Source organism: Perca flavescens, chromosome 16 (assembly GCF_004354835.1).
Source record: "Perca flavescens isolate YP-PL-M2 chromosome 16, PFLA_1.0, whole genome shotgun sequence".
NCBI lineage: Eukaryota > Metazoa > Chordata > Actinopteri > Perciformes > Percidae > Perca > Perca flavescens.
This window is the reverse complement of record NC_041346.1, coordinates 15365389-15392922: the sequence shown is the minus strand read 5'-3', so window position 1 is coordinate 15392922 and position 27534 is coordinate 15365389. Positions and strand designations below refer to the sequence as shown.

The following is a 27534-nucleotide window of genomic DNA, read 5'->3' as shown; positions in this document are numbered from 1 at the left end:
GTGTATTCATACATCTTAAAATATGTTGTGCTGCATCATTTTACTGCACCTGCTACATTCTGTTAAATGGGCAAACATACAATATTTGCTTATCAACTTTCTCCTTCAACCACTATCTTCATTAGACCATTATCAGCCAATCTGCATTGTGTAATGAATAATTGGTACAAACACAATGAATGATTGGTTGACAAAGTGTAAACTCAACAGCATTAAAAAAAGATTAACCATTTCAGCACATCTCTAGCATTATGTAGCTAAAACATGTAACTAAACATTCTGTCATTTAAACCAATTTTTCCACGTCATCACGTTTTACTACCTCCTATGCGCTGTAATTTCCATAGACTGTAAAATCAGAGACGGATATATATATATATATATATATATATATATATATATATATATATATATATATATATATATATATATATATATATATATATAGGAAGGATCTTTGATCAAACTCTCCCACTAAACTGCTGCCTTTAGGTGGTGTGGGAAATCTCGATAGTAAAAATTTGCAGAAGCTTGTGGTGGTCGAGCATACGGTAAAGGCATAAAGATTATATCTGTATATGTTTTAAATTGGCATGATGTGAGAGTGGAGATTAATGCATATAGAAAAAAACAAGTAAAAAAAAGTCGATTGCACTTTTTTTGCTGGTATTTATTTTTTTTACTCCGTAATTGTCATGTTTGCCTTCGGTAGAAAATGAATAGATTGCCTATTAACCGCAAATTGAATGGCATCCTACAATAAGATTCTCAGCTCATTTGCTTCATGTTGGTAACAGTCTATTCTTTACCTTGGACACAGTACTTTGACCAACAACAACAACAACAAAAGTAACACTCAAGCTCACAAGCTTTTTCTGTGGTCTTTTTCAGTGGATGGAGTTTGCACAGTTGTCTTGGGGATAGCTTTGTATGACAAAGTTTGTCATAATACTTGCGTCCATACAAGAACTGAACAAACTCCTCCCACTAAAGAACAGCGTGATTTTTTAAATAAAATAGTTGTTTTGTTATTTTTTAGTGGAAACAAACAGGAAACCACAGGAAAGGACCAACTCTACTTTATCTTTCAATCACATTAAATCAAAACTTTGACTTTGAGAATGTTAAAAAAAAAAAAAAAATCCATGATAATGGATTGCCATGCCAGTCTCTGACCGCATAATTATATAAAAAAAAAGAACACAAGTCTGCTAGGTGAAGTCTTTTTTTCATTTAGGAGATTACGAAGAGACCGTGAAGGCAGCATGTCAAACACACGCACGCACACACCCACCCCCCCCCTCCTCCCTGAAGCTCTGCTATCTTTAGCACTGCCACGGATTACTGTACGCAGTGTGTCACAGACTGCGTCCCGGTTCTACCTGCTCTGCTTATCGCTGTGTGTAACGTTACTCTGCGCTGAAGCTTTGTCGAATGAAAACAAAATATCAACATCAAACAGAAGTGATGGGGAAATGACAACAAACTCCGTCCCCGTTTGCGGTTCTCCGTCCCCGAGAAGACCCCAAGGATGCTGCTGCTCTCCAGCCCGCGGAACGGACGCCTGCGCCGGGCCTCGCTGCTGCTACTCGCCACGGTCCTTATCTGTGTCGTCCCTGTCAGTGCTAGCCTTCCAGGTAAATACACAACAACACACGTTACAAACACAGAGCCAGCACCAGACAAACCAATTACCCTCGAAAGTGTAAGCTCATTTGTCTGTCTCACCGTTACCGGGGCATCTTTAACCGATGAGCTCGTGACAAACACCAAGACAGGGGGCTTTTTATCTGAAGAGGAATTTTAAACCCACCGAGTAGAGCGTTTTAGTGAGACACGTGTGTTTTTACTTACTTTTGTATTGTTGTTTAGGTGTTAGTTTTGTGCCCCTGAGTGGGTGACAGAAGAGCACAAGGAAAGAAGGAAAAATACAGATTCCCTTCCCTGTTGGGTTACTGATTTCCTTGTATGCTCACAGATTTTTATTTTGTTAATATTAGGCTACACTAATCTAGCCCAAATGTAAAGGAGTTGGTCCAATTTAATGTGAGATCCATGTGAAAATAGACATAAGAATATTTTAATACTGTGATATAGAGCTGCTTTTAAATTGTTGATTATAAACTGTTTTAGATATTGGAAGTATACACGTGTGTGTGTGTGTGTGTGTGTGTGTGTGTGTGTGTGTGTGTGTGTGTGTGTGTGTGTGTGTGTGTGTGTGTATAATGGGTCTCCACAAAGTGATGATTGCTGTTGATGTGTGCAGGGGAGATAATCTCCTTCTGAGCTTTTAACACTGAAACCCTGTGGGAGAACCAACAGCTGGACGCACACGTAATCTTTAGCCTTTATTTTAGACACACACACACACACTTACACACTGCCCTCACACTGAACATTTACTGCCTTGACTTGGACACAGGCTTGCGTGAATTTATAGACTTAAATATGTATTTTGGAACCAAAATTTAACAGACCTATCCATGGCATGGTTCACTCCAGTTCACTAAAGTCTGTGCATAAAATCAAAAGTATGTGTAGCTTAATTTTGCTTGTGCAAGACAAAGAGGATGGGGAGGATGTGACGCAGTGTCAGTGTTGTTTTTCTCCCTGTAGGGTAAATTTGTAAAGTGTGACGATTTTCCGCTTTTCGTCTTAATTCAACCAATGCAAATATTATTGATTCTCTCTCAAGTGCTAAAAAACAAAACTGCATGGAAAAACACTAGTGAAGTTTTCCAGTGTCAGAATAAAATCATCATTTTGGACAAGATGGAGAGGCAGACAAAGCTGTCAGTACTGTTGCCTCCGATGTGTCTCTTGTTTTACATGTTCAGAAAGGAATGCTTGGTGCCTGCTGTCGTAGGATCTTTCTAGTCAGATGTATTTTCAACACCTGTTGTAATTGAACGCCGCTTGTTGGTAACAATGTGTGACAGTGTGTCAGTATGTGAGCTATTGTTTGAGAATGTTGTATTGAAATAACATATAGTTCACTCCACGGTGAAGTAAGTAATTACAGCAGATTGCATAATGTAGCTGCACAGGAATTCTATTGTAGTCATATCTTTTTAAAGTAAATGGTACTTTATTAAAGACCGTTGAAAATGTTGGAGACATCTACGGAACCTCAAAAAAGCACATTCAGAGTAATCAGTGAGTCAGGTTTCAGGGTGATTTTGCATGTGACAACAGCATGAAGGGCATAATAATCAGGTGGCTGATTCAGCAACACATCGACACATCATCACGTGTAAATATGCCAGGAAGCTTTCACAGAACATTCGGTTCTTTTGATGGAAGTAATCCAAAATCTCTCCATAAACCCAATTGATTGCATGAATTATGTCTAGTCTGCTGGCAAAGATACAGAATTAATTACCTTTTTAACATGCAGAATTTGTTGTATAATTCAGGCTAAGTGAGGCATGTTGAATTAACAGCAGAATGTCTCTCTTTTTTTTTTTTTTTTTTTTAACTGATTTTATTTGCATGTTCTTGCTGCTCTAATTTTAGCAAATTTTCCTATAGAAACATCATCTTTACTTGTCAATATTCGAATTCAGCTTGATCATTGTTGTGCTGCCACGTTTAAATGCCAGGTTTGTCATTCACCAAACCCACATAGAACTGAGACACTGCCTCCGGCCTTTTCTTCCACCAGGATTAATCTTTAACGATTAATGTCTTCAGTGTCACACACACATACACACAGCCACTGGCTGCAGTGTTTTTCAATCACCTTGTTATGCCCTGTGGCAAAATTAGTCATCTGCGTAAGTTGTAGTAGGGATTGAGAGCAATGAAAAGTCAAGGGGAACGACACACACACACACACACACACACACACACACACACACACACACACACACACACACACACACACACACACACACACACACAGCCATGTGAGATGCCACTTAAAATATGACAGGGTTCATACATAATGATTTGTATCCTCATATGACTGGAGATTAAATGTATTTTTCACTTATGTTTGTATGCTATTAAAAGACCAGGTATTGGTTTGATGACATTTGGTCTGATTTGCCAATAATAATAGAATCTCTAAAAGGTTTTGATGGGAAATCCCCAAATCTCAATTTTTTTTATTCCTTGATTTGATATTCAGTGCTTCCAGGAGGTAATTTAGAATATGCAGTTTAGAGCTAACAAGTGCTCCCTCGGGTTTAAAGTGGATCTGTTTGGTAGCTTGTGTGGTCTTTGACATTAGCGGCGTTCATCAGTGAGAGAAGGGGGGAAGAACCACCCAATTATTGGGTGATAACCATCATACTTACATTATGCAACAGCCAGGAAAGATATTGATTTGCCCCATTGTGGTCTTCGGAAAAAAAAAAAGTGGTCAGCCAAGGCTTTGCTGTGGTAGCTTCTTCAAGCCACTGTGCTCTCTTTCTTTCTTTCTTTCTTTCTTTCTCTCTCTCTCTCTCTCTCTCTCTCTCTCTCTCTCTCTCTCTCTCTCTCTCTCTCTCTCTCTCTCTCTCTTTCTCTCTGCCTGATCTTCGGCTTCTTCATGTGAGAATTTGTTGCTACCAGACCTCTTCAGGAAATGAGAGGGCTACAATTAATCAACTTACAGAGCACTTCCAGACCAAACCAAGCCAGATGAAGCCATAGTCGGCAGTTTAGCTGGAATGAAACACACTATGCTCATTCAGTCTTAGTTCTACTCCTAACCATACCAACAGTTGTGTCTTTATCAACCCAATGTGTCTGTTTTTGATAACATGACAGTGGGTAAAATAAAAAAATTAAAAGGTTTGCTATTGTGAACCAAATCAGCCCAATCAATTTGGGCTAATTGTTTACATTGGTCAATCCAATTAAAGAAATACTCTGAACTGAATCCGCTCTCTTAAAATTGTATTTTTGCATAACCGACTATTCAAACAACTGGACCAGCCAGTGGCCCACAAACATGATGACCATAAAAAAGAAAATGGAAAAATTACTGTATCAGGAAGCTTTTATTTGCCACATACTAGCTGCCATTGTATTTAAATCCCTTTAACTGTGTTCTGTTTGCTGCGGGGTGTTCTGCTCTGCTCCACTCTAATGATATTTCCACAGTAATTATCCCCCCATGTAATGGGTTAGACTCGTCATTGTCTGACATGGCAGAAGGAACTGCAACAGAAAAGACAAATGGCAGACAGAGGGAGAGATAAGACCGTAGAGACATGCACCACGAGAGGCGAAAAACAAACACTTGTTCCACCTTCTACAAAGTTGAATTACATTGAGGATGACATTCTTTGACTTTTTTTGATTTACATCCTTTTTGCCTTTTATGTCTCAACTCACGTAACCACATCCACTGTATTTCTTCCCTCAGCATTATGATGTGTCTGTGTGTGTTAAACCGGCGCTAAGTCATGCTCCATTTTCCACCAAGCGTGGCAAGAAATGTTACGTGTAGTCACGGTATCCGATTGTGGTGGGAACCTAACACCTCCCATACACTAGTATACTGAAACTGATAAGGTAAGCAGTTTTCAGGGTTTTTCTGACACAGTTTTCTGAGAACCTATTTAAGTTGATGAAGCAGCTTTTTCCGCTTTGTTGGTAAAGACTTAGACCTAACAAAATTTCAGTTTTTAATGCCCTGGCTACGCAAAGCTGCGGAACAAGGAACAAAATGTGCTAATTTTTGTTATAATACGCTGTTCTTTATCGTTGAAGTAGCTAAGCAAGCACAACATGCAGTATTTTCTTTCTATATCCTCCGTTCTCATTTCAGTCTATCATACATGCTTATTTTCACACGTTTTGTTAAATCTGTTAACATCTGGGCACCATTATTTGAACTCCTTAATACTTTCTTTTAACGTTGCTGATCGTAAAATGTTTTGTGTGTTATTAAATGAATATTGTTAAAACATATTGGATATTGTGTATATTGCAATATGGAAAAATCCGGTATTATAGTATATGCCATTTTATATCACTATATCAATTCGTGATATTGACCTTTTTCTGGAAAATCTATTGTGAACCTGTTTTTACATAAGAAACTCACTGAACATTTAGTTTTTGGCTAATTCATTATTAAAATGGATCCCTAAAAAAGCATGACACTTGATCAAATTGATGCAAACATTTTTTTTATTAAGACAGCTACGAGTCCATTAAGTTTTTACCGGAAATATTCCAAAATCGTTTAACTGCGTTTCTATCCAACATATCCCGTATTTGTACACTTGGATTGAGTAGATGATGCTTGGCCAGAGGTAAAAAAGGATAGCGGCCACTGTATAATCAGTATGACAACATCTCTGACATTTATATTGTCTAATGGCTTACATAGCATATCCAGTGTTTTCCCTAGCTTTGTGGAAAACTTAGGTGCGCGTATTTGGAGGGGGGTTTAGGAGTCATTCCTCGAGAAAATGTGATGTCTATCAATTCAAAAGAAATGCAATTTGCCCATACATTTAGTGTCTCTTTGTGGGATTTTGTCTCTTTTTGGTCATTTTTGTTTTCTTTGAGGTTGTTTTGGGTCTCTGTGGTCATTTGGCGTCTCTTAGTCAGTTTGTGTCCCTTTATTGTAGTTTTGAGTCTTTTTTTTCACATAATTTTGGACCGTTATTATTACCATATCTGTGTCTGAAACGTTGGAAAAGCTAGAGCAGATTAGGGCTGTGTATTGGCAAGAATCTGGCGATACGAATCACGATACATGGGTTTCAGTATATTGCGATATATTTCGATACTGTGCGTAAGGCGATATATTGGGATTTTTTTTAAAGTATAATTTTAGAAAACTAATATTTAAAAAAAGACATGATGTTCATAAAAGTCAAAGAAGTTTACTTTAAGTAAACAATTCAGTACACAGAAAATCTAACAGTTTGGTATTGTGGTTCCCAGGTTCTTAGTGAGCTAATGTTTATATGCTAAAGTAGGCCAAAGTTCAGTCATTAGCTACATTGTTAGCTTCTAGCAAAAAGTCAGCACTGTTAGGCACTGTTAGGCAAGGACACTAGTGGTGCGTCTCAGCATTGCCATCTAGCAGTAGGGGGGGTTTAACCACAACATAAACGTGAACCACTGTCTTACCATGAATATTTTTTAACGTTAAAAAAAAAAATCGATATTGCCTTTTTGAAAATCGATACAGTATTGCAAAAATAAAATATCGCGATACTCAAGTGTATCGTTTTTTTTTCTTACACCCCTAAATCAGATCATAAATAAATAACACCCAAAAAGCTTAAAGACAAAACTTCTGCCCAACACAGCTTGGTGCAACACCTAAACCTTATAATGGCAGGGAAAACCTGATATCATATGGACCTTTTTCACCGCAGACATTTTGACTTGTCATAGTAGGAAACGCACAGCTGAAATTGATAACCTTATCAATGGCTTAATACCATCAAGTGTCCCAGGAAGCTATTTCAGTGAGTCAGCATGCACAATACCAGGGCCTCTCCTAAGTGGAATGCAGCCATCATTAATGGGTTTTGAATACACCTGTGCTACTCCTACTATGACATGTCAACATGTCTGCCGAGAAAAAGGTCTATTGCCTAAATTCTATAACTCCCAGCATACAATAGCAGTGTTTGTCTCAGCTAATGCCAATGAAAACAAAGCAGTAGAAACAGGCTGCTTGGCATCTGTTTGTTTTTGTCATTTGGAAGTGAGGCATGGTGAATAAACAGGAACGTAACAGCATGGTTACACAAAAGGCCATACACAAACACGGGCATGCATACACACACTTTATCCATGTGGACATAAACAGTGTGGTTACATATCAAGTGAAGAGCACCAAGCAGAGCTCTTAAGTTTCCACTTGATTTTGGAGTGTTTGTCTCACTTCCTGTCTGCTATCAGAAGGTCAGGAAACGCACACAATGGGAGCGTATGACCCTTCTGGCCTACCCATTTACTACTTCCTCTCTAAATCTTTCTCACATGCACACACAATTACAGATTGGGTGGCATTTGTTGTATTGTATCTGTAGAACAGCCTGAAGGAGCAACGGTGACATGAGAGTGTGCCCTTGCTTGCCAGTGTGTCTCTGTGTGAGTGTGTAGGTGTTTATCAGGCTGTGTGAGAATGCCTTGGTTTGGTCAGTTCTTCATGGCAGAGCTGCTGCTGAGCACACAGCCTGGCAACAGCAGCAGCAGATGGTTAGGAAATTCATTTTTCACTCGTTCCAAGGTCTACTTTCTGAATCCTTGAGTTACATAATGTTTTTTCACTGTCTTTGCCGATACCGAGCGCCTTGATGTACTGCAGGACAGGTCTCCTTGTTTTGTACTTCTCTTCCCCTGTCTCCTTGATTGAGCTCTCTAATTAGCAACAACACTGTGTGGGAGGCATGTTGGTGCAAGGCCACCCTCCTATGGCAACTTCACATTCACTTCTGTGGCTCCTTTTGTTATGCTGGTAGATAGATTTGAGCTGCTTTGTCATAATTATCAGTGATGAGCATCTTCATTGGTTCAGCTGTGTTTGGGGGGAAAAAGTGTAATTTGTGAGTTTGGTAAAATTATAATGATTAAATCTTCTGGTGCACCAAAATCATATTATCGTGGTTAGAACAAAAAGGATGTCATGCAAATGTTTGGTGAATGGTAATGAATGCAGTTCTTGCCGTTTGTGTCTGGGTGTGTGTTTGTGTATATAGGTGCTTGTGTGTGAGGAGAATCATTCTCTGCATTCATGTGACTGCAATAGGTTCCACCATATTAACTTCCAACGTGATGAATAACAGATGAAATGCTGGCCAGTGGTGCTGAGATGCTAGCTTCATGATAATAAAGACTGCTGATTTTATTTTTTTAATATAGAGGGCATTGCTTTATCACTTTCATAACAGGGTTTAAAAACCTCTTCCTTTTTTGTCTTAGATACCAGTGATTCATTTATGTGCCAGGATTTGCAAATTGTCTTCTTTTGTGCATGATTTGTAGGGTTGGGACAAATCTATTAAATGATTCAGCAATCCACTGAGATACAGTGTCTTGCGATGGATCATTGCTACACTATTGCACCAATATCTCAATACACACTCCTGTGATTCTGAGGCGTAGGTGTATCTTCCTTTTACTACAGACACATTTACTGCAGAGCTCTTCTCACTACTGACTGTCTCACATTTAAAGGATGGCACATGTGTATGTTTAAAAAAAAATTAAAAAAAATAAAGTGTGACTAAAGCATTTGTCCATCTCTTTTCTTAAAAAAAAAAAAAAATCTGTGAAAATGAAAGCACTTCATAATGCAGTGAATAAATGTAATACATGACTAATTATTGCTTCTGTACAAAGAATCTCTTTGAAAAGACTGACGCTGACAAAGAGACAGTTTGATCTTTTAACGTTGTCCATAATCTTGAACTGAATAAGGTGCACCCTCACATTGCGTGACAGTTTTAATATTTCTACAGATTCTGTCCCACTCCTCATCATCCAGTGTAATATTCAGATCCATTTCCCATGTCTTCTTGAGAGCTGACCAAGCTCCATCCCCCAGATTCTGCATAAGCATAAAATAATACCCAGAAGCCTCATGACATTTTCTATATTTCAACAATACCGTATCTAAACATTCTGGTGCTTTTTGGGGCTGAAGAACTGTATCCAAAAATCCCCACTAACCGATGGCGAAGTTGCAAATATCTAAAAAATCAAAACCTAGGGATTCCAAATTGCTGTACCACATCCTCAAAGGATTTGAATATGCCACCGAGATACAGATCCCCCAGTGTGACAATTCCCTTTTCCAACCAATTCCTCCAACAAAGGGGAGATCTCCCAATACATAACTTTGGATTTAACCTAATACTTGATGAAGTATTTTGATATGGATCCAGTTTAAACAGCCCGGGCCACTTTGGTCCAAATGACATTTAAGTGAGAGATTATCGGATGCGTTTTTGCCAGGTGAACGATCTTTGGTGAAATCAGGAATGAGGGGGTTCGGCACCTGAGTCAGACTCACAGGGATGTGGAATAACTTGGCAACGGGGCAGAGCAGTTGAGGCATCAAATAAACGTAGAGGTGACGGAGTTGTTGCCAAGCCGTGGGAAAAGACAGAGCGTGACTTGAAACAACAACCAACGATCAAAAACGCTTAGGGAGTTGTCTACCTGCATGCTAGTGTGTGTTGTGGCAATGGGATTTATGGCAGTTAATAAGCTTTTTACCCATAAATACAACGGTGAATAAACCATTGGCCCTCAGCCACAGATGTTTCACAAACATCCCAATCCTTCAGCTCTTTCTGTGTCTTTGACATAAACAAAAAACCAAGCTTCTCAGATTACACACTCCACTGCTCACTCCCTGAGGCAGACCAGTCGTGACAAGATGTGGATGTGTGTGTCCGTTTCCCTTTGGGGTTGTGATGATGTATAGACTTGTCATATTGTGTGTGTGTTTGCATGGGTGTGTAATGTGTTTGCCTTATTTGTTTAGCGATCCGTAGTGTTTGCACACTTGTTATGTTGAAAGATCGAGATTTGCATTATTATTTTTTTAAAGCTTTAGTTTCCAGTAATGTGGGTTTTGCTAATTTTAGCAATATACTATTTTTTTTTTTCTTTTAGTTAAACAATGGTTTTAGGATTTCTGTCAGATTTAATTACATTTGATTAGATAGACTTAGACTTAGATTAGATAAACTTTATTGATCTCAAATTGGGAAAATTACAGTTTTCATCCATATTTAGCAACAGGTATTGTGTACAACAGTTGAATTGGTAAATCTAATCTAATAATTTTTTTTTTTTAAATGTATTGATTAATGTATGCTTCCATAAATGTGTACACAGATACAACTGCCAGTCCCCCGCCCATCTTCTATCTGCTCTTCAACTCTGCAACACTCCCTGTCTGCACATGCGCTCCTTCAGTAACACATCTTTCCTGATGTTACTGGCCTCGTTGCCATGGAGGTCATTGAGACTTCCCCCTCAGCGATCAGCTGTCATGTGTAATTTTCTTCTCTTACGTAGCAATTTAAAAAAAAAAAAAAAATCAAGTTAAGTAAAGAGGAACGACTGCACTCTTGTTGCAAAACAAAAAACAAAGGGTTTTCAGTATGGCTCAAGCTCAAACCTTTTTTTAACAACACTTATCTGTCACCTATAGACTGGAACAACTCTGACATATAAAACCCATTCTCCCTCAAAAAGATCCAGGTTCATCCACTCTCTTCCCCCCTTATATCACCTCCAGTCTGTTATGTCAGTATCAACACCCACTGTGCTGTTCACCTTTAGCTGGCCCGCTGTGTAGCTCTGCCGGGCTCATTATCTGATAGCGCCCCAGTGCTCCACCTGCCCTCTGCTACCAAACACACCGTGTGTGTGTGTGTGTGTGTGTGTGTGTGTGTGTGTGTGTGTGTGTGTGTGTGTGTGTGTGTGTGTGTGTGTGTGTGTGTGTGTGTGTGTGTGTGTGTGTGTGTGTGTGTGTGTGTGTGTGTGTGTGTGTGTGTGTGTGTGTGTGTGTGTGTGTGTGTGTGTGTGTGTGTGTGTGTGTGTGTGTGTGTGTGTGTGTGTGTGTGTGTGTGTGTGTGAGTTCTCTTTTTGTTTGAAACGGGCAGTAATCAGGCCAAGTGGTTATCTAACCTGATTGTGGGCAGATCTGTGAGGGAGCCGCTGTAAATCACTCTTTACTTTGGTTTACCCTGACTCGGATTGTCAAACAGGTGGGGCCCACCATATTGCGAAATGCAGAAAATGATTCAAAATGTACTTTTCTAACTGTCCAAACATTCTTGTCCTATCTGGCAAACCTCGCCCACATGTAAGCTGTGAAGAGGTCACCGCAAACGCTAAAAACTATTTTCAAAAACAAAGTGACATCAGCAGACGCTCTATTCAAGGGCAGTTGTTTCATATCTGAATGGAGCCGAAGAGCTGACACATCCACTAAGTGTTGGTTGTAAAGTTGAAGCATCTCTTATTGACAGTATTTTTTATAGTACTTCTTTCTGCACAAAGACTGTTAGTTAACTGCCTCATTAAAAGCATAATTTCTGCATCACAGCAATGTGGTTGGGATACTAATGAAACTGTTGTTGTCACTCTCTCTCTCTCACCCAGCTGGCAGTAAGTGCCCCCATCCTATAGACTGTGCCAAAGAGGGACGCCACTTCTGTAGGCCTGGCTCCTCACAATGTGGCCCCTGCCTCTCCCCATTGGAGGAGAATGAAGAAGGACGCTGCCTGGTGAGGAATAGACACCATCAGCATGGTATGAAATATACAAACATTTCACTCACAAACACACTCATGCAGCTTTGCATTCACTACGCACACACAAGCTCATTTTCATTTGATCGCATTAAAAGGTGAAACCTAAACTTTTCACGTGTTTACTACTTCAGGTGAGGTTGGTTCCCCTTGGTGAACTGAACTGATACAGAAAGAAAGGAAGTCAGAGAAGACACCACCTTTCATAGACCAAGCAATTAATGGAGAAAAAAATAATTCCACAAACAGTCATATTTTTATGACTAGTGTCTGTTTCCCAAATGAAAACAGAAAAGATTAGGCTTGACAAGAGTAAATTGAAGATGGATATACTGACTAATTACAACCTGCTTAAAGTGACTATATGTAACTTTTAAATGTTTCTGAAACTGTATAATGTTCCATCTGATGAGTTGCTACAACAATCTCTTAATGCTTTGGCTCGTGACATAGAGACAGCGATACCCGGTTTAGCTCACGATACATCCAGCCCAGAGATGGCAAAAGTACTCACTTCCCGTACTCAAGTAGAAGTACAGATACTTGTGTTAAAAATACTCTGATAAAAGTAGAAGTACTGATTTAACTTCTTTACTCAAGTAAAAGTAACAAAGTACAGGTAAGTACAAGTATAAAAGTAAAAGTAGCCTTGCGAATGATTTTTTATGCAAAGCTACCTGGACCACACAAATGTTACTAGAGTGCAACCTGAGAAACTTCAGTAGACATGGAAAAAAGGCTCTTTTTAAGCTATTGCCTACATTTTAAATGGACGTCTGCCAATAGGCCTAAAACATCACATATGTGACATATGATTATTGTGACAGAGACTGGGACTCCAGGTTAATAAGATTCTGACTGAGTAGCAAGATATGAATTGTGTGATTCTGTGAGAATTCACAGATCTAGTTTCTAGGGCTGCCACCTCTTAGTCGATTAGTCGACTAATCGGTCGTTTTGGTCTTAGTCGACAAAGATTTCTTTAGTTGATTAGTCATTTTTTATGCTTATTCATGTTTAATTACTTATTTCCAAGAAACTTCTGAGCACATTTATGGTAAACACAAGATTTAAAGTGGTGCTTTTGCAGGATTAATTGTGGAGGAACTCAGTTTTACAGATTAGTTAATTAACTACATTTATATTGTGCTTTTCTAGTCTTAACCACCTCTCAAAGCGCACAGCTCTGTCAATTAAATCAACTAATCGATTAGTCGACTAGATTAGGACTGTATTTTAAGCTGATTCTGGTTTCCAACTTCGCCCCAGATGTATCTGTTAAAACACGGACAGAGACAACTTCTCTCTTTTGATGCTTTATTAAGATCAAGCAACGTGCAACCTAGCTAACAGGTGAAGAACACAAACAACAAAATCACTAGCTAACTTACTTTTAAATTTGCAAGAACTATAGACCAATACAACAACAGGCTTACATTAACTGACAACATAAGTTATACGACTTACAGTTCTCAAGGACACACTTTCTTTTCTCTCACTTTTTTCTCCGTGTGTGAGGCGCGTGTCCGCTATTTTCCAACATGCACTCACAATCACTCCTGATAGACGACCTTTTGTACAAAACTAAAGTAACGAGCAAATTTTCTAAAATGTAAGGAGTAGAAAGTACTGATATTCTTGTTAAAATGTAAGGAGTAAAAGTAAAAAGTCGCCACAAAAATAAATAGTAAAGTAAATGACGCAATGATGCATCTATAACGTATTCTCTTATTGTAAATGAATGATTTTCTGTCTGAGCAAAACTTTCGTCGAGACTATATGACGTCCCGGTAACGCTAAAACTAAGTAATCTACAGTGGGCAATACAGCGCTGTAAAGAAAAGACCTTTACGACAGCTGATGTGGTAAAAACACTACCACTTTGGTCCAAAACGGCCACTAGAATCAACACAAACTGGAAGTTACGGGTATAGCCTTATATAAGTCAATGGGTATAGCCACTTTAAGCTTTAAATCAGCGGCCCCCAACCTTTTTTGCGCCACGGACCGGTTTCATGTAAGACATATTTTCACAGACAGATCTTCAAAGTGTGGCGGATAAACACGACAAAATAAATGATAAATGATACGACCATCATGAAAACAAATATCTAATAGTATATGTATGTGTATATGTATCTATGTATATATATTTATGTGTATATGTATATGTATGTATGTATGTATGTATGTATATATATTTATGTGTATATGTATATGTGTGTATGTGTGTGTGTATGTATATATATATATATATATATATATATATATATATATATATATATATATATATATATATATATATATACACATACATACATACATACATACAGTGGGGGAAATAAGTATTTGACCCCTTGCTGATTTTGCAGGTTTGCCCACTTACAAAGAATGCAAAAATCTACAATTTTAATCATATGTACATTCTAACAGTGAAAGACATAATCCCAAAGAAAATTCCAGAAAATCACATCATATGAATTTATTAAAATTGATAACCATCTGATGAGGAAAAACAAGTATTTGACCCCCTGGACAAACAGCATGTTAATATTTTGTAGAAAAGCCATTATTGGCCAGCACAGATGTCAAACGGTTTTTATAGTTGGTGACAAGGTTTGTGCACATTTCGCATTTCGCACAAATCATTCAGGTTCCGAGGTTGTCGCCTGGCAACTCGAATTTTAAGCTCCCTCCAAAGATTTTCAATCGGATTCAGGTCTGGAGACTGGCTAGGCCACTCCAGAACATTGATGTGCTTCTTCTTCAGCCACTCTTTTGTTGCTTTGGCGGTGTGCTTAGTGTCGTTGTCGTGCTGAAACACCCATCCTCGACCCATCTTCAGCTCTCTCACTGAGGGAAGGAGATGTCGGTCCAGAATTCCACGATACATGGCCCCGTCCATCCTCCCCTCAATACGATGGAGTTGTCCCGTCCCCTTGGCTGAAAAGCACCCCCAAAGCATGATGTTGCCACCACCATGCTTGACGGTGGGGATGGTGTTCTTTGGGTTGTACTCGGTGTTCTTTGCCCTCCAAACACGACGAGTTGAGTTGAGGCCAAAAAGTTCTATTTTGGTCTCATCTGACCACATCACCTTCTGTGATGTGTATTTGATGTAGATAATTGGTTCGGATTGGGGCTGTGTCTTAAAGAAAGACTAACTGGCTTGTAGGAGCCAGAATACTTGCTGTTTGTCCAGGGGGTCAAATACTTGTTTTTCCTCATCAGATGGTTATCAATTTTAATAAATTCATATGATGTGATTTTCTGGAATTTTCTTTGGGATTCTGTCTTCACTGTTAGAATGTACATATGATTAAAATTGTAGATTTTTGCATTCTTTGTAAGTGGGCAAACCTGCAAAATCAGCAAGGGGTCAAATACTTATTTCCCCCACTGTGTGTGTGTGTGTGTGTGTATATATATATATATATATATATATATATATATATATATATATATATATATATATATATATATATATATATATATATATATATATATATATATATATATATACACACACACACACACACAACAGGCCAAAAGTTTGGATACACTTTCTCATTCAATGCGTTTCCTTTTTATTTTCATGACTATTTACATTGTAGATTCTCCCTGAAGGCATCAAAACTATGAATGAACACATATGGAATTATGTACTTAACAAAAAAGTGTGAACACATTTCTTATATTTTAGATTCTTCAAAGTAGCCACCCTTTGCTTTTTTATTAATAAGGGAAGAAATTCCACTAATTAACCCTGACAAAGCACACCTGTGAAGTGAAAACCATTTCAGGTGACTACCTCATGAAGCTCATTGAGAGAACACCAAGGGTTTGCAGAGTTATCAAAAAAAGCAAAGGGTGGCTACTTTGAAGAATCTAAAATATAAGACATGTTTTCAGTTATTTCACACTTTTTTGTTAAGTACATAATTCCATATGTGTTCATTCATAGTTTTGATGCCTTCAGTGAGAATCTACAATGTAAATAGTCATGCAAATAAAGAAAACACATTGAATGAGAAGGTGTGTCCAAACTTTTGGCCTGTACTGTATATATACACAAAGACAAATATCTAATAGTGTGTATGTGTGTGTATGTATTTATATTTATATTTATATTTATATATATATATATATATATAGTGAAACAGTATACTGTTGTATCACAGTGATACAGTGATACCCAAAGTGCGTTCCTTATGTCCAGTGTAATCTTTGATTTTGTTTTGATTGCTGTCTTGGCAGAAAATCGGGGTGCTGGGTCTCCATGTGCAGAATAAGTTTTGAAGTCTTCATTGCCTCATTTGCTATCTTGTCGCCACATATTATGCAGAGCGGGCTTGGCACATGAGAATCACCTGTTGCGATAAATCCGTATTTTAAGTAGGACTGCTGGTATTGTCTGTTAAATTTCTTTTTCTTTGACGTTGTAGGCTCCTCTTCTGTCTCCTCCTCGGCAGGCCTTTTCCCCTGAGCAAAAAAGCTCTGCAAAGACATTTGTTTACTCATTTTTTAGCAAGTTTGTGGGCTTCATTGAGCAGTAAATATCACGTGACATGTGCCGTCACGAGAGACGGGAGAGAATCAGGTCATTTTTCAATATAAAACATCTTTCAGACTCTGATAATCAATTAAACGGAAATAATGTTATTTAATTTTTTCTGTGCGGCCTAGTACCAAATGACCCGCGGACCGGTGGTTGGGGAACACTGCTTTAAATGACCGTTACGACAAGAGTGCATGTAAATGTACTGACTGACTCACTGCCGTTCTTTGTCACTGCCTCTTTTAGTTTCAGTTGATCTCTGCATCCTGTTGCCCACAACTCTCTTCCACTCCACCTCTTTCTCTCCGTTGCCTATTGATTCTGTGCTCTCCTTCTCCTCCCCTGTCAATCTAACTTTAATCTCTTTATTCCTCTTCCCTTTTAGTAGCTCATGTATCTCCTCTCAATTCACTCCCTTCTTGTCCATTTCTCTTCTCTCTTCGTTCTTGTTTTGGTCCTCGCTCTCCCTCCTTCTCCCATCTATATCTATGACAACTACGGTGCGGTCTAAACCTCTGTTTACACTGTATAATCCGCCACTGCCCCTGCTGTGTCTGCAACACACACACACACACACACACATGCGCGCGCACACGCTCACTCACCGCCCCCGCACTGCCGGCTTTAATCACTTAGATGACATACCTCTCTCTCTTTCTCTCTCTCCGTTGCCCTTCATCTCCATCACAGAATCTAATGTAATTCAATGAAAGAGCCAAGCTGCGGAAATAAATCTTATTTTTCAGATTTCCATGGCATGACATCGCACTGCTGGCACGCACACCGTGTTTCAAGACGGTGCAGCAGAAATTAGAGACAAAACATTGTGTGTGTGTGTGTGTGTGTGTGTGTGTGTGTGTGTGTGTGTGTGTGTGTGTGTGTGTGTGTGTGTGTGTGTGTGTGTGTGTGTGTGTGTGTGTGTGTGTGTGTGTGTGTGTGTGTGTGTGTGTGTGTGTGTGTGTGTGTGTGTGTGTGTGTGTGTGTGTGTGTGTGTGTGTGTGTGTGTTCTCTGCAGGATTAATAATTTAGATGGGGCAGTAGAGGATACAAACTTGGCTCAAATTATTGGCGGCAGCATTAGAGAGAGAAGTAAACATGAGAAGGAGATGAGTGTGAGGATGTATTGGAGAGAAAGGTCCCATCATGCAGAAGAAGAGAGGATGTTTTTCTTTTTGCAGCACACTGATATGATAATACAACCTGACCAGTTAATAGTATCTGGATTTTGGATTGTATCTCATATGTGATGATGTTGTTTGTGTGGTGTTCCAGCACACCATAGGCCTCAGCTTAAGCTCCCTGGTGGTTACATAAACCCCCAAAAGATCACCGTGATCCGCATGGGAGACCAACTCTGTCTCTTTTTCACACTTGCATGCATACATACACACACAGACACACACACAAAATGTTGACATGAACAGATGAAATGACTTTAATTTTACTCTCCTTGATATTCCATGTTTGGTTTATTTGGTTTGTCAGGGGCAGCGCACATCTCTTAATGCATCAAAACACAATAAAGAGCTGCAGTCTAGCTGTTGCCTTGGTAGTTTGGCAGCATTACACGCTGCAAATTACACTTCAGAAGTCACTCTGCTGTCACTTCAGAGGAAATATGATGGCTGTGTTTTCAGGTAGAGATGTACCGATACCGATACTGGTATCGGTATCGGTATCGGCTCCTAAAACGCTAGTATCGGTATCGGGAAGTACTGGAGTTTATGCACGATCTGATACCACGTAATAAAGCCCTAAAGAAAATCTATGTTAAAGTAGTTTATTTATGTTCTTTTTCATTTATAACTGACTGTCAAACTGGATAGTAAAAGAAAGTTCTGTGGCATTCATTGTTTGTGTTTGTTCATGTTTCACAAAGAGTTTAACCTGAGCCAGACCGACAACAAAGATAGAAATCATATCACATCCATACAGGGATAGCAGTATACAGTTGTTAAAACATAATAAAATATATGACACACTGGTATCGGATCGGTACTCGGTATCGGCTGATACGCAATTTCAGGTATCGGAATCGGTATCGGGAAGCAAAAAATGGTATTGGACCATCTCTATTTTCAGGACTAAACAACTGCTTATCTAAAAGTTTTGTGCACTTGCCAAACCATGGAAACAACACATTGTCAAAACATTTGATTCTGACGCACGATTTGCCTGCACCCACAGTATAAGTCACTACGTTCTCTCTCTTTTCTTTTCTTTTCTCACTCGCACACATATACACTTGTGACTAAACCTTTGTTTTGTCAGCAAGCACAGTTTGCATCAGAAAATGGACCCATTTGTTCTTCCAATTAAATTTATTAAACTTCAGTCTTACAAAGCACATCTCCTCATCACCATCAAGCTGACTCACTGGCTCTGCAGCGTGGTTGAATTTTCAGCTTTCCTACTGTTTTTCTGCTTTTTCTTCTGCTTTGCTACACAATAACATAAAGCACTTATTTTAAAGTTACATGTTTTGTGACAATTAGATGCTGAGATTTTATGAGTGTCAGAAAGAAATTCAATGTCTGTGGCAGGATGCATCCTTAGAATAAAAGAGACTGAAGCAGTGCAGTTGATCCAGGATACCCTTGTTTTACACCACCCGGGACTCTACCTCGTCAGGCTACTATAGCTACTGCTATAAGGCTGCTTCACCCCCGAATACCCCACCATGGCCTGTACACTGCCTCTGTTGGCTGTTTAATAGGACTGTCAAGTAATTGGGACTAATGGATATTTTTTGTCCATTAGCCATTTTATACAGTCTAGTTATCAAACATTACAGACTTGCACATTCACAATAATATTCACAATATGCTTTGACCTTTTGACTGCATCTTCATAGGTACTAAATGTATTATTTTCGAATGAAATCAATCGATTGTCAAAGAAAACGTAAGACTGCAGCATTACTCTACTAAATAATTATTGAAGGCAGGGCTTGTGTTTAGCTCTCTTCCCTGTAATGTCATGGCTCTTATCTCATATCTTGTGTTCAAAATTATTATATCTGCACTTCACTACCTCTGTCATACAATTATTAGCATCTGTGGCCTTGCACTTGTTGGTCAGTTTCACTGCCTGTACATTGCAGGAATTTGAGGTTATTCTGCTGTTGTAACCTCTGGATATTGTTTATTAAGGATCCCCATTAGTCATCACCGTAGTGAAGACAGTCCAACACAAGACAAACAAAGCAAAATACATATTGTTACAGTATATCAGAACATTGAAAACATCCTGGATTTAAAAAAACATAAGGCACAGTAGCATTTTTTCATGTTATAAAAACAACAAAACGGTAACATAAAAATCCTCCTGGATGGAATCAAAAATTTCTAATATTTCACATACCTAACTCCGAGAGGATGAAAGTGCATGATAGGTGAACAAGTGAGGCATGTAGCACTTTTTATTGGAAGTAGGACCTGCTTGTATTTGACATGGAGGCGTGCGCTGCCATTGGTAAACATACAGTATGCCTCGAAGCCATGTCCTTTTGTTCAGAAGCCACACAGACAGCAGTTTAATTGTTTATGTGCCAAAGGCAGGTCTGTATCCATGTAGCCCGGTGTACAGACTATCTCTTTCTCTCTTCCTGTAGCTCTGTATCCCCATTTTTGTTTAGGCATGTATATATGCTTTTATTATTTAATATACAACAGCACAGTTAAAAAACTGTATCTAAAATGCCTGTTGTAGCGGCTCAGCGTCACGCAACATGAACAAATATCCTGTAGCAGTTTACTTTGGTAACATGAAGTTAGGTCACTGAACTGATAGAGCCAAATTACGGTTTTGGTTTTAGTTCACTAACCATGAAATAAACATTGTTTTACACCCTATCCGTGATAAAGTACGTTGCTAACAAGGTGCACTGCATTCAACCTGTTAAAATGAATGGCATCACCATCTGATATCACTACTGTGTTATGTAAGATTTATGGTTGTTGATGTTAATCCCACCATTTCACATATACCATTATTACACTTAGATTAAGCTGTCAAATAGCTTCACACTCACATTTGCTGTGAATTATTACAATTGGAAACAGTCTCGTATTGTAAATGCATTGTGTGATGTTCAGCCAGAGCATCAAAATGCAGAAATCTGTTGAAAGATTTGAAAGGCAGACAGGTGGGACTGTTTACTGAAGGTTAACATTGTAACAGATTTCCTCTATTTACAAGAAGCTCCGGAGTAGACTAACTTTGCGACTCGCTGCCACAATTAAAAGGTGCACTACCTTACCAACTTTAGATTTCATGGGCAAATTTACATTTTAGCTGTGCGCCACTCCCTCGTACTTAAAACTACCTAAAAAAAAAGTAGATCCGAGTTTCTGTTTAAACTGTGTCCTTTTTGGTCTGTTTCCTTTTAACTGTCTATTAGATATTTCCTCCAAATACTGTGGAAAGAGCAGAGAAATAGAAAGATCTGGAAGATCTTTAGTATTTTCTTTGATGTCAATGCAGTAAAGAGAATTTGAGAAAGAACTATCAGTCAGACCTGTAGTCTCCCTTCTCTCTTCCTTCTACATACTCCACAAATGAAATGTCCCACTAGAGGGCAGCAGGACACACTTTGTATAAATCAATAATCTATGGACAGGACTGAGGACATGCTCACTGTGAGGGGGAGGCGCTGTAAACACTTACAACTTGCCCTTCTTCGAAGAACTCAACATGGTGATGCGTCAAACTGGTAGTGTGATGATTTAAAATCAAGAAAGTTCTTTGTTGTGGCACTGCAATTATTTGGAGTTGATTGACACAATATCAACCATATAAAAGATGGATGATGGATATTTTTGCCTGGTTTATATGGCATTTCTGTCACGGCACATTTTGGTGCAAAATATAAAGAAAAATAGGGTCATCTGAAAGGATTTCAATTCTTCAGATGTAAGGTTTTCTTTTTTCTATTGTTAGGATATACTGTATAATTACGTCACAGTAAATTTAGCAATTTCCACACAAATGTTGGCCACAAATTAGGAAATAAACAATATCTGACAAGATCTGTGAAATCTGTCCAATTTTTAGATTTTTTATTTATTTTTTTAAAGATAATTTTTTGGGGCTTTTCCGCCTTTTAATTTGACAGGACAGCTAGGTGAGAAAGGGGAGAGAGAGGGGGAAGACATGCAGGAAATCGTCACAGGTTGGATTCGAACCCTGATCCTCTGCGTCGAGGCACAAACCTCTCAGCACATGTGCGCCCGCTCCACCCACCGAACCAACCTGGCTACCAATTTAGAGTTTTTAAACAAGGACAAGGGGGGCAGGAAGGGAGAGTGTGTGTGCATGCATGTGGTTTGGGGGAGGAAGAAATGTGAATGTTTTTTAAGTGGGAAAATAGAACGGCACAGATGTGTGTGAACCTCAATCCCTGTTGAGCGGTTTAGTGTTTGTTTGTTGTACCCAACTGCCCCCTGGGTGCCTCTCAAGAGGTTATGGGTCATTATCAAGCCGGTGACAAAACTCTTACACAAGGAGAGGTGTGCATGCTTAGTCAGTGTGTGACAAACCACACACATACACACACACAATGACCTTTTTTTTTAGGTGACTTATCAGCCTAGATGGGGCCTGACGTTTATCCCTAGAAATAATTACTGCTCATCCATTTTTAACGATTTCCCTGCATATTTTAAATTAATCTACACTTTAGAAATACAACCAATAAATGGCTCATCTTTTCTTTTTTAAATCTCCTCTAAAATTTAAACCTGTATAACCACATGCTCCTGGCAAGCACACGGGCACGGTTGGAGCTCTCAGCCACCTGCAAAGTACAGATGGTGCATCCCGCCTCCACAGAAACCTGCTATGGAGTGCACTAAATGGCCATTAGTGGAGGAGGGTAAGAAAATAACAAATCAGGCAGTGAAAGTGCTAGCATGTCATATCATACACATTAGCTCAGCCAGATGGCCAGCCTTCTGGAGCGAAAGTGACACTGTAATCATTAATGTAATGTAGGTGGTTGTAAAAATGTGTAATAACGCATTTGTTTCGATAGATTTATCGGCACTTTGAATTTATTTTCCCGCACTGGTTTCTTCATGGATGTTATGTATACAAAACAACTGTACATGTATTAGTCCGGGATGCTGAATGAATGATAGCATGATCTTGCGTGATCTGCAAAAACAGCTTTTCTTATGCAAGCACCTTCAGCATTTTTGCGCTTCTTGTATTCTCAACTTCTGTTGTCATGACTTGCCGCCTCGACCTATAATACCTATACCTATAATTTGATATTTGATATATTGCAGGGTAACTTTATAGAGGGAAATTGCACTTTGATCACCGCCAATTAGAAGTGAGCTATGGGACCTATTGTGAATGTAGCAACTGAAGCCCAGTGAAGCCAATGTTTGGGTGATTGCCCCGGCCCCCTGCAGTGCTTCCTCCCCCGGCCACACACAAACTATCGTCCCTGGTCGCCCTGGAGACCTCAGCAGCACTGTAGGAATGTGGCTCACTGTCTGGCCTCAAGGGCTGTTAACAACAGTTTAGTATTGTCTCTTTTTTTTATCGGTCAACAAACCAACAACAGTCATGGGCACACTCCCCATTCAGCACTTCAGAGACAAGACCCCGAAAAACCCCATGCCTAAACCATATGCATGGGCTCTCAGTCTCTACCTTTCTTACATGCAATAGTTAAACATTACCTACAGTCATGTAAGTGGACAAGCTGCAAAATGTTGTTTTTTCAGACCTAGAAAAGCCCAACCTCAAGCTAACGGGATATGACTAGGGACAACAACTAAGACAATTTGAGCTGATCTGTTGATTAGTGATCTGCAACTATTATAACTATATAAAAGTTTTTTTTTTTTTAATGATGCATATGAAGTTACTGTCAGTGGTTACTAACTGATTGGTTCTTTGTTTATATTAAGAAGCCGTTTGTGTCACTGTGTTGTAATGTATGTTTAAGTTAATCAGTAAAATTTTGAATCTTTTCGGTTCTTTAGGTAAAGTGACATTCTACCCTGACGTGGATGAAGAGATTGATTACCTTCACTCCGTCATCGAAAAACAGGAAGTGACAGAGATTAGACCACCAAAAAAGCACTCCAAACATCCTGGTAAGGGCCTTTTTACAGTCGCCGCAGACGACCTGGCATGCGTCAAAATGACGTATATCTCGCGCGCCAAGATTTTAAGTGCGCGACCAGAGGTCGGGCAGGACTCTTATTTTTTTCACCGGCGCATGACAAAGCGGAAACAGGAAGCATGGACGAGTTCGAGGACAACCGGATGCCAGGACTCTCAGAGTGACTGCAAGTCTCTCTGGTAAACTTACTGGGTTAAGATGAGTTCTTTCATGGTGAATGAAAGGCTTGATCCGAAGTACGAAGTAGGTCATCGAATCAAATAGAAACATTGACGTCAATGCTGCTGCCAGTTCTGCCGTTGTTTACCTTTTTCTTCTTCTTCTAGTGCGTAGAAAATAGCAAAGTCGTTAGCCTTTGCTCATTAGCGACACCTCTGTTCAGGAGAAGACTGCAACTAGTGTCGCGACCCCCACGTGCGAGTATAAACAGTTACGGCGCTCCCATGACGTCACATTTGCGCACGACAGATCGGCTGCGGCGGGTATACCCCACGTTTAAGAGCCCTGAGAGCAATCTTTAAAACAGAAATATATAACTGTAAAGGTAACAAACATATCACTTTCTGTTTTGAGTTGTGTGATTTACTTCAACTTCTTCTAGTATAGAATTTTTTGAGTGATTCAGGACTTATTTTTTTCCCCTGCATGCCCTCTAATTGAGGATAATCTCCATCAGATATTGTGTAGTTTCCCTCATGGTAGCCTTTGATTATGACTACTGTCTCTGTTTGTGTCTTCCTCAATCTCTCCAGCTGCCATCACCTCCCAAACAGATGTTAAAAACATCAAGACAGATTCCTCCAAACAAAAACCGAAAAGCCAGGATCGTATCTCAGTAGAAAACGTGCATGCTCCCACTACGGCCCCCCGCCCTGTAGTTTCTGCCCTTCCTGACACACCAACCCCCCAGCCCAGGGCCACTGGAGTGGCGGGCCGCACCGGTCCTATAGCTGTGCCAGCATCCAAAAATGACAACATTATTGTCAGTGAGTATGATTTTTTTTTTTTTTTTTTTTCTCGGCACAGGTCAGAAGGTTTTATTGCACCCAGTAAGTGAAAGCCTGATGGTAGAGAATGTATTGCTGGTACGAGATACTGATATAAACAGACGATTGATAGAAATTTAATTCAATTACATGTTGTTAAAATGTGGGTAATTTTTTCAGCCTCACTTCTTGTTAAGCAGTTTGGTGTATGCTGCCTGGCAGTAAGATTTTATCACTTTTGTTCTACATTTGTCCTAAAAGAGAAAAGTTAATTCCTTTCATCCCAGTGTGTTTATTGCTTCTCGTGTTTGTTATGTATCATTTTACCCAAGATGATCATAACAACTCATAATTCGCAAATAAGATAAGATATAATTATATTTAGCACCTATAAAAAATGTCTCAGCTCCTTACATAATCCTAAACATGCTCTATTCCCCTTTTATTGTCCTCTTTCTTGTGTTTGAACTTGAAGTTATGATCTCGCTGTTCGTGGTGGTGGGCGCTGGGGCAGTGATCCTGGCAACCGTCTGTTACATAAAGTAAGTCTGAACACCTGAATCCATAAGTAATGCAAGAGAAAGCTAAATTTTGTCTTTTTGCAAACCAAATTAAATACAATGCAAAGACCATTCTCAGTTTGTATTAGTGAGATTCCATTGCATAATAAACCAAGTTATGTCATAAGATCTGTGAGCTTAGGTGTAAGGATGGTTTAATGCCAGATGCAGGAAACAGCCCTCAGTATTGCAGGAAACTCCGATTCACGATGCCCTCCTACAGGTTGCAGAAAGAATCGCGTATGGCTCAGAAGGTGGACTACCCTGCTTTCGGAGGGGCAGGCGTGCCCCCTGCCACAGCCAACGGTTCCTCGGTAAGCGCATGGCTTCACCTAACTGCTATTGTTAGAGCTTGCTTTGTTTTCATATGTCACCTCTTCTCCTGCAGTAACCACACAACGTGATTGTGCACTGAAGTGTTTTCGTATGTGTCATCCACACACTTCCTTCTTGTGTTGTGTCTTCAGATCGGAGATAAGACTCTGGCCCAAAGTGCTCAAATGTACCACTACCAACATCAGAAACAGCAGATGCTCTCAATGGGAAAGTAGGTTTTGTTTTTGTTTTTTGTTCTACACTTTCTCTGCCACTCCCTCAATTTTCCCTTTTTTCTTCTCTCTCTTAGTGCAGACTTAACATTTTCAACCACATCATCTGACCTTATCACCTCTTTGCTTTTCGACTATTTTTTCTTTTTTTTTTTAACCATCAGTAACAAACCAGAGCAGAAAGTCCTTGACACCGAGGTCACATCAGATGAGGAGGAAGTGGGAGGAGACTTCACAGTATACGAGTGCCCTGGACTTGCACCGGTGGGTAGACACACACACACACACACACACACACACACACACACACACACACACACACACACACACACACACACACACACACACACACACACACACACACACACACACAACTAATTATTTCTGATGTTTAATTACTAAAAATCAATTTTCTTCCATCCTTGACAGACTGGAGAGATGGAAGTGAAGAACCCTCTGTTTGATGACTCGACTTTACATTATCAGGGGAATCACAAGTGAATGCTGAACACTTTACACCAAACATATATATATATACACACAGGCATACAAGCCACTTCTCTGGAAGAAACCACTTAATCTCACACTGCATGCATAGAAACGGAGGATCCTGGCAGAGGAGGTGATAAAAATGATTGTTTTCTTGTCGGCCCTTTACTATATCTACCCCGAGAACGGCTTTTAATACTACAAATGTTGGATTCCTTATTAATTTATTTCTGTCACTTATTTGGAGCGTTCCTTTCTTTTAACATAAGGTTTTCAGTGGGTTAGACCCTGTTTAATGTTAACCTCTTAAGTTAAGATTTTCTCCTCCACTTGTGTTACTTTCCTTCATTTCTGCAGCTATTTCCAAAGAATGTGATACAATAGCAGACATGTGTACAACACACAGACATAGAAATTGGTGCCCTCCCTTGTTTTGTCATGCATAGGTAGTGACCACACCACTTTCCTAACAGATACCCAGGAAATGTTTAAATCAGATCTCTGATACCTCTGTAAAAACTCCCTAGCACAACACAAGAAGCATTGGAAATGTTACCGCTGGTGTTCCTCATTTTATTCCTTGTCATATAAGCTGCACATAAAGATTTTAAGATTATAGAATATAAATATACAATATATGAAAATGAAAATGAAGTACTTGATGATGTCTGTTTGCATGGTTTGACTGTACTGTGTTTGAATCATAGCAATGCTTTGATGAATCATTCGGCCTCTTGTATGTATGCATCCTGCTGCTGGAGGAGAAATGTACAGTAAAAGCGATTTATGAGCACTTAAACGAAATGAAGGTGACGGACTATACTGGTGGATGTGTAGGTGGTAAATATCACTATCTTGTATCGTCTCTCTTTCCTCTCTGTCCTCTTGTCGGTCCCAAGTTAACCTCGTGCTGCAAAATGTACATACAAAGAGTGAATGTGTTCACTTTTTATAGATATTTGTACATGCAGACCAAGGATTGAAAAAAAAAAAGTTTTTACCACATGTGAAAATGA

At 39.3% G+C, this 27534-nt stretch overlaps 1 protein-coding gene across 1 annotated transcript; it reads left to right on the top strand.

The window, feature by feature from the left end:
* The first annotated feature begins 1309 nt into the window (after window positions 1-1309).
* On the top strand, window positions 1310-27534 carry npdc1a (neural proliferation, differentiation and control, 1a). Its single transcript, XM_028601797.1, has 9 exons — window positions 1310-1637; window positions 12088-12237; window positions 23793-23906; window positions 24688-24921; window positions 25397-25463; window positions 25705-25795; window positions 25949-26028; window positions 26194-26293; window positions 26459-27534. The coding sequence occupies exons 1-9, from the start codon at window positions 1532-1534 to the stop codon at window positions 26528-26530; spliced, it is 1014 nt and encodes a 337-aa protein (XP_028457598.1). The 5' UTR covers window positions 1310-1531; the 3' UTR covers window positions 26531-27534.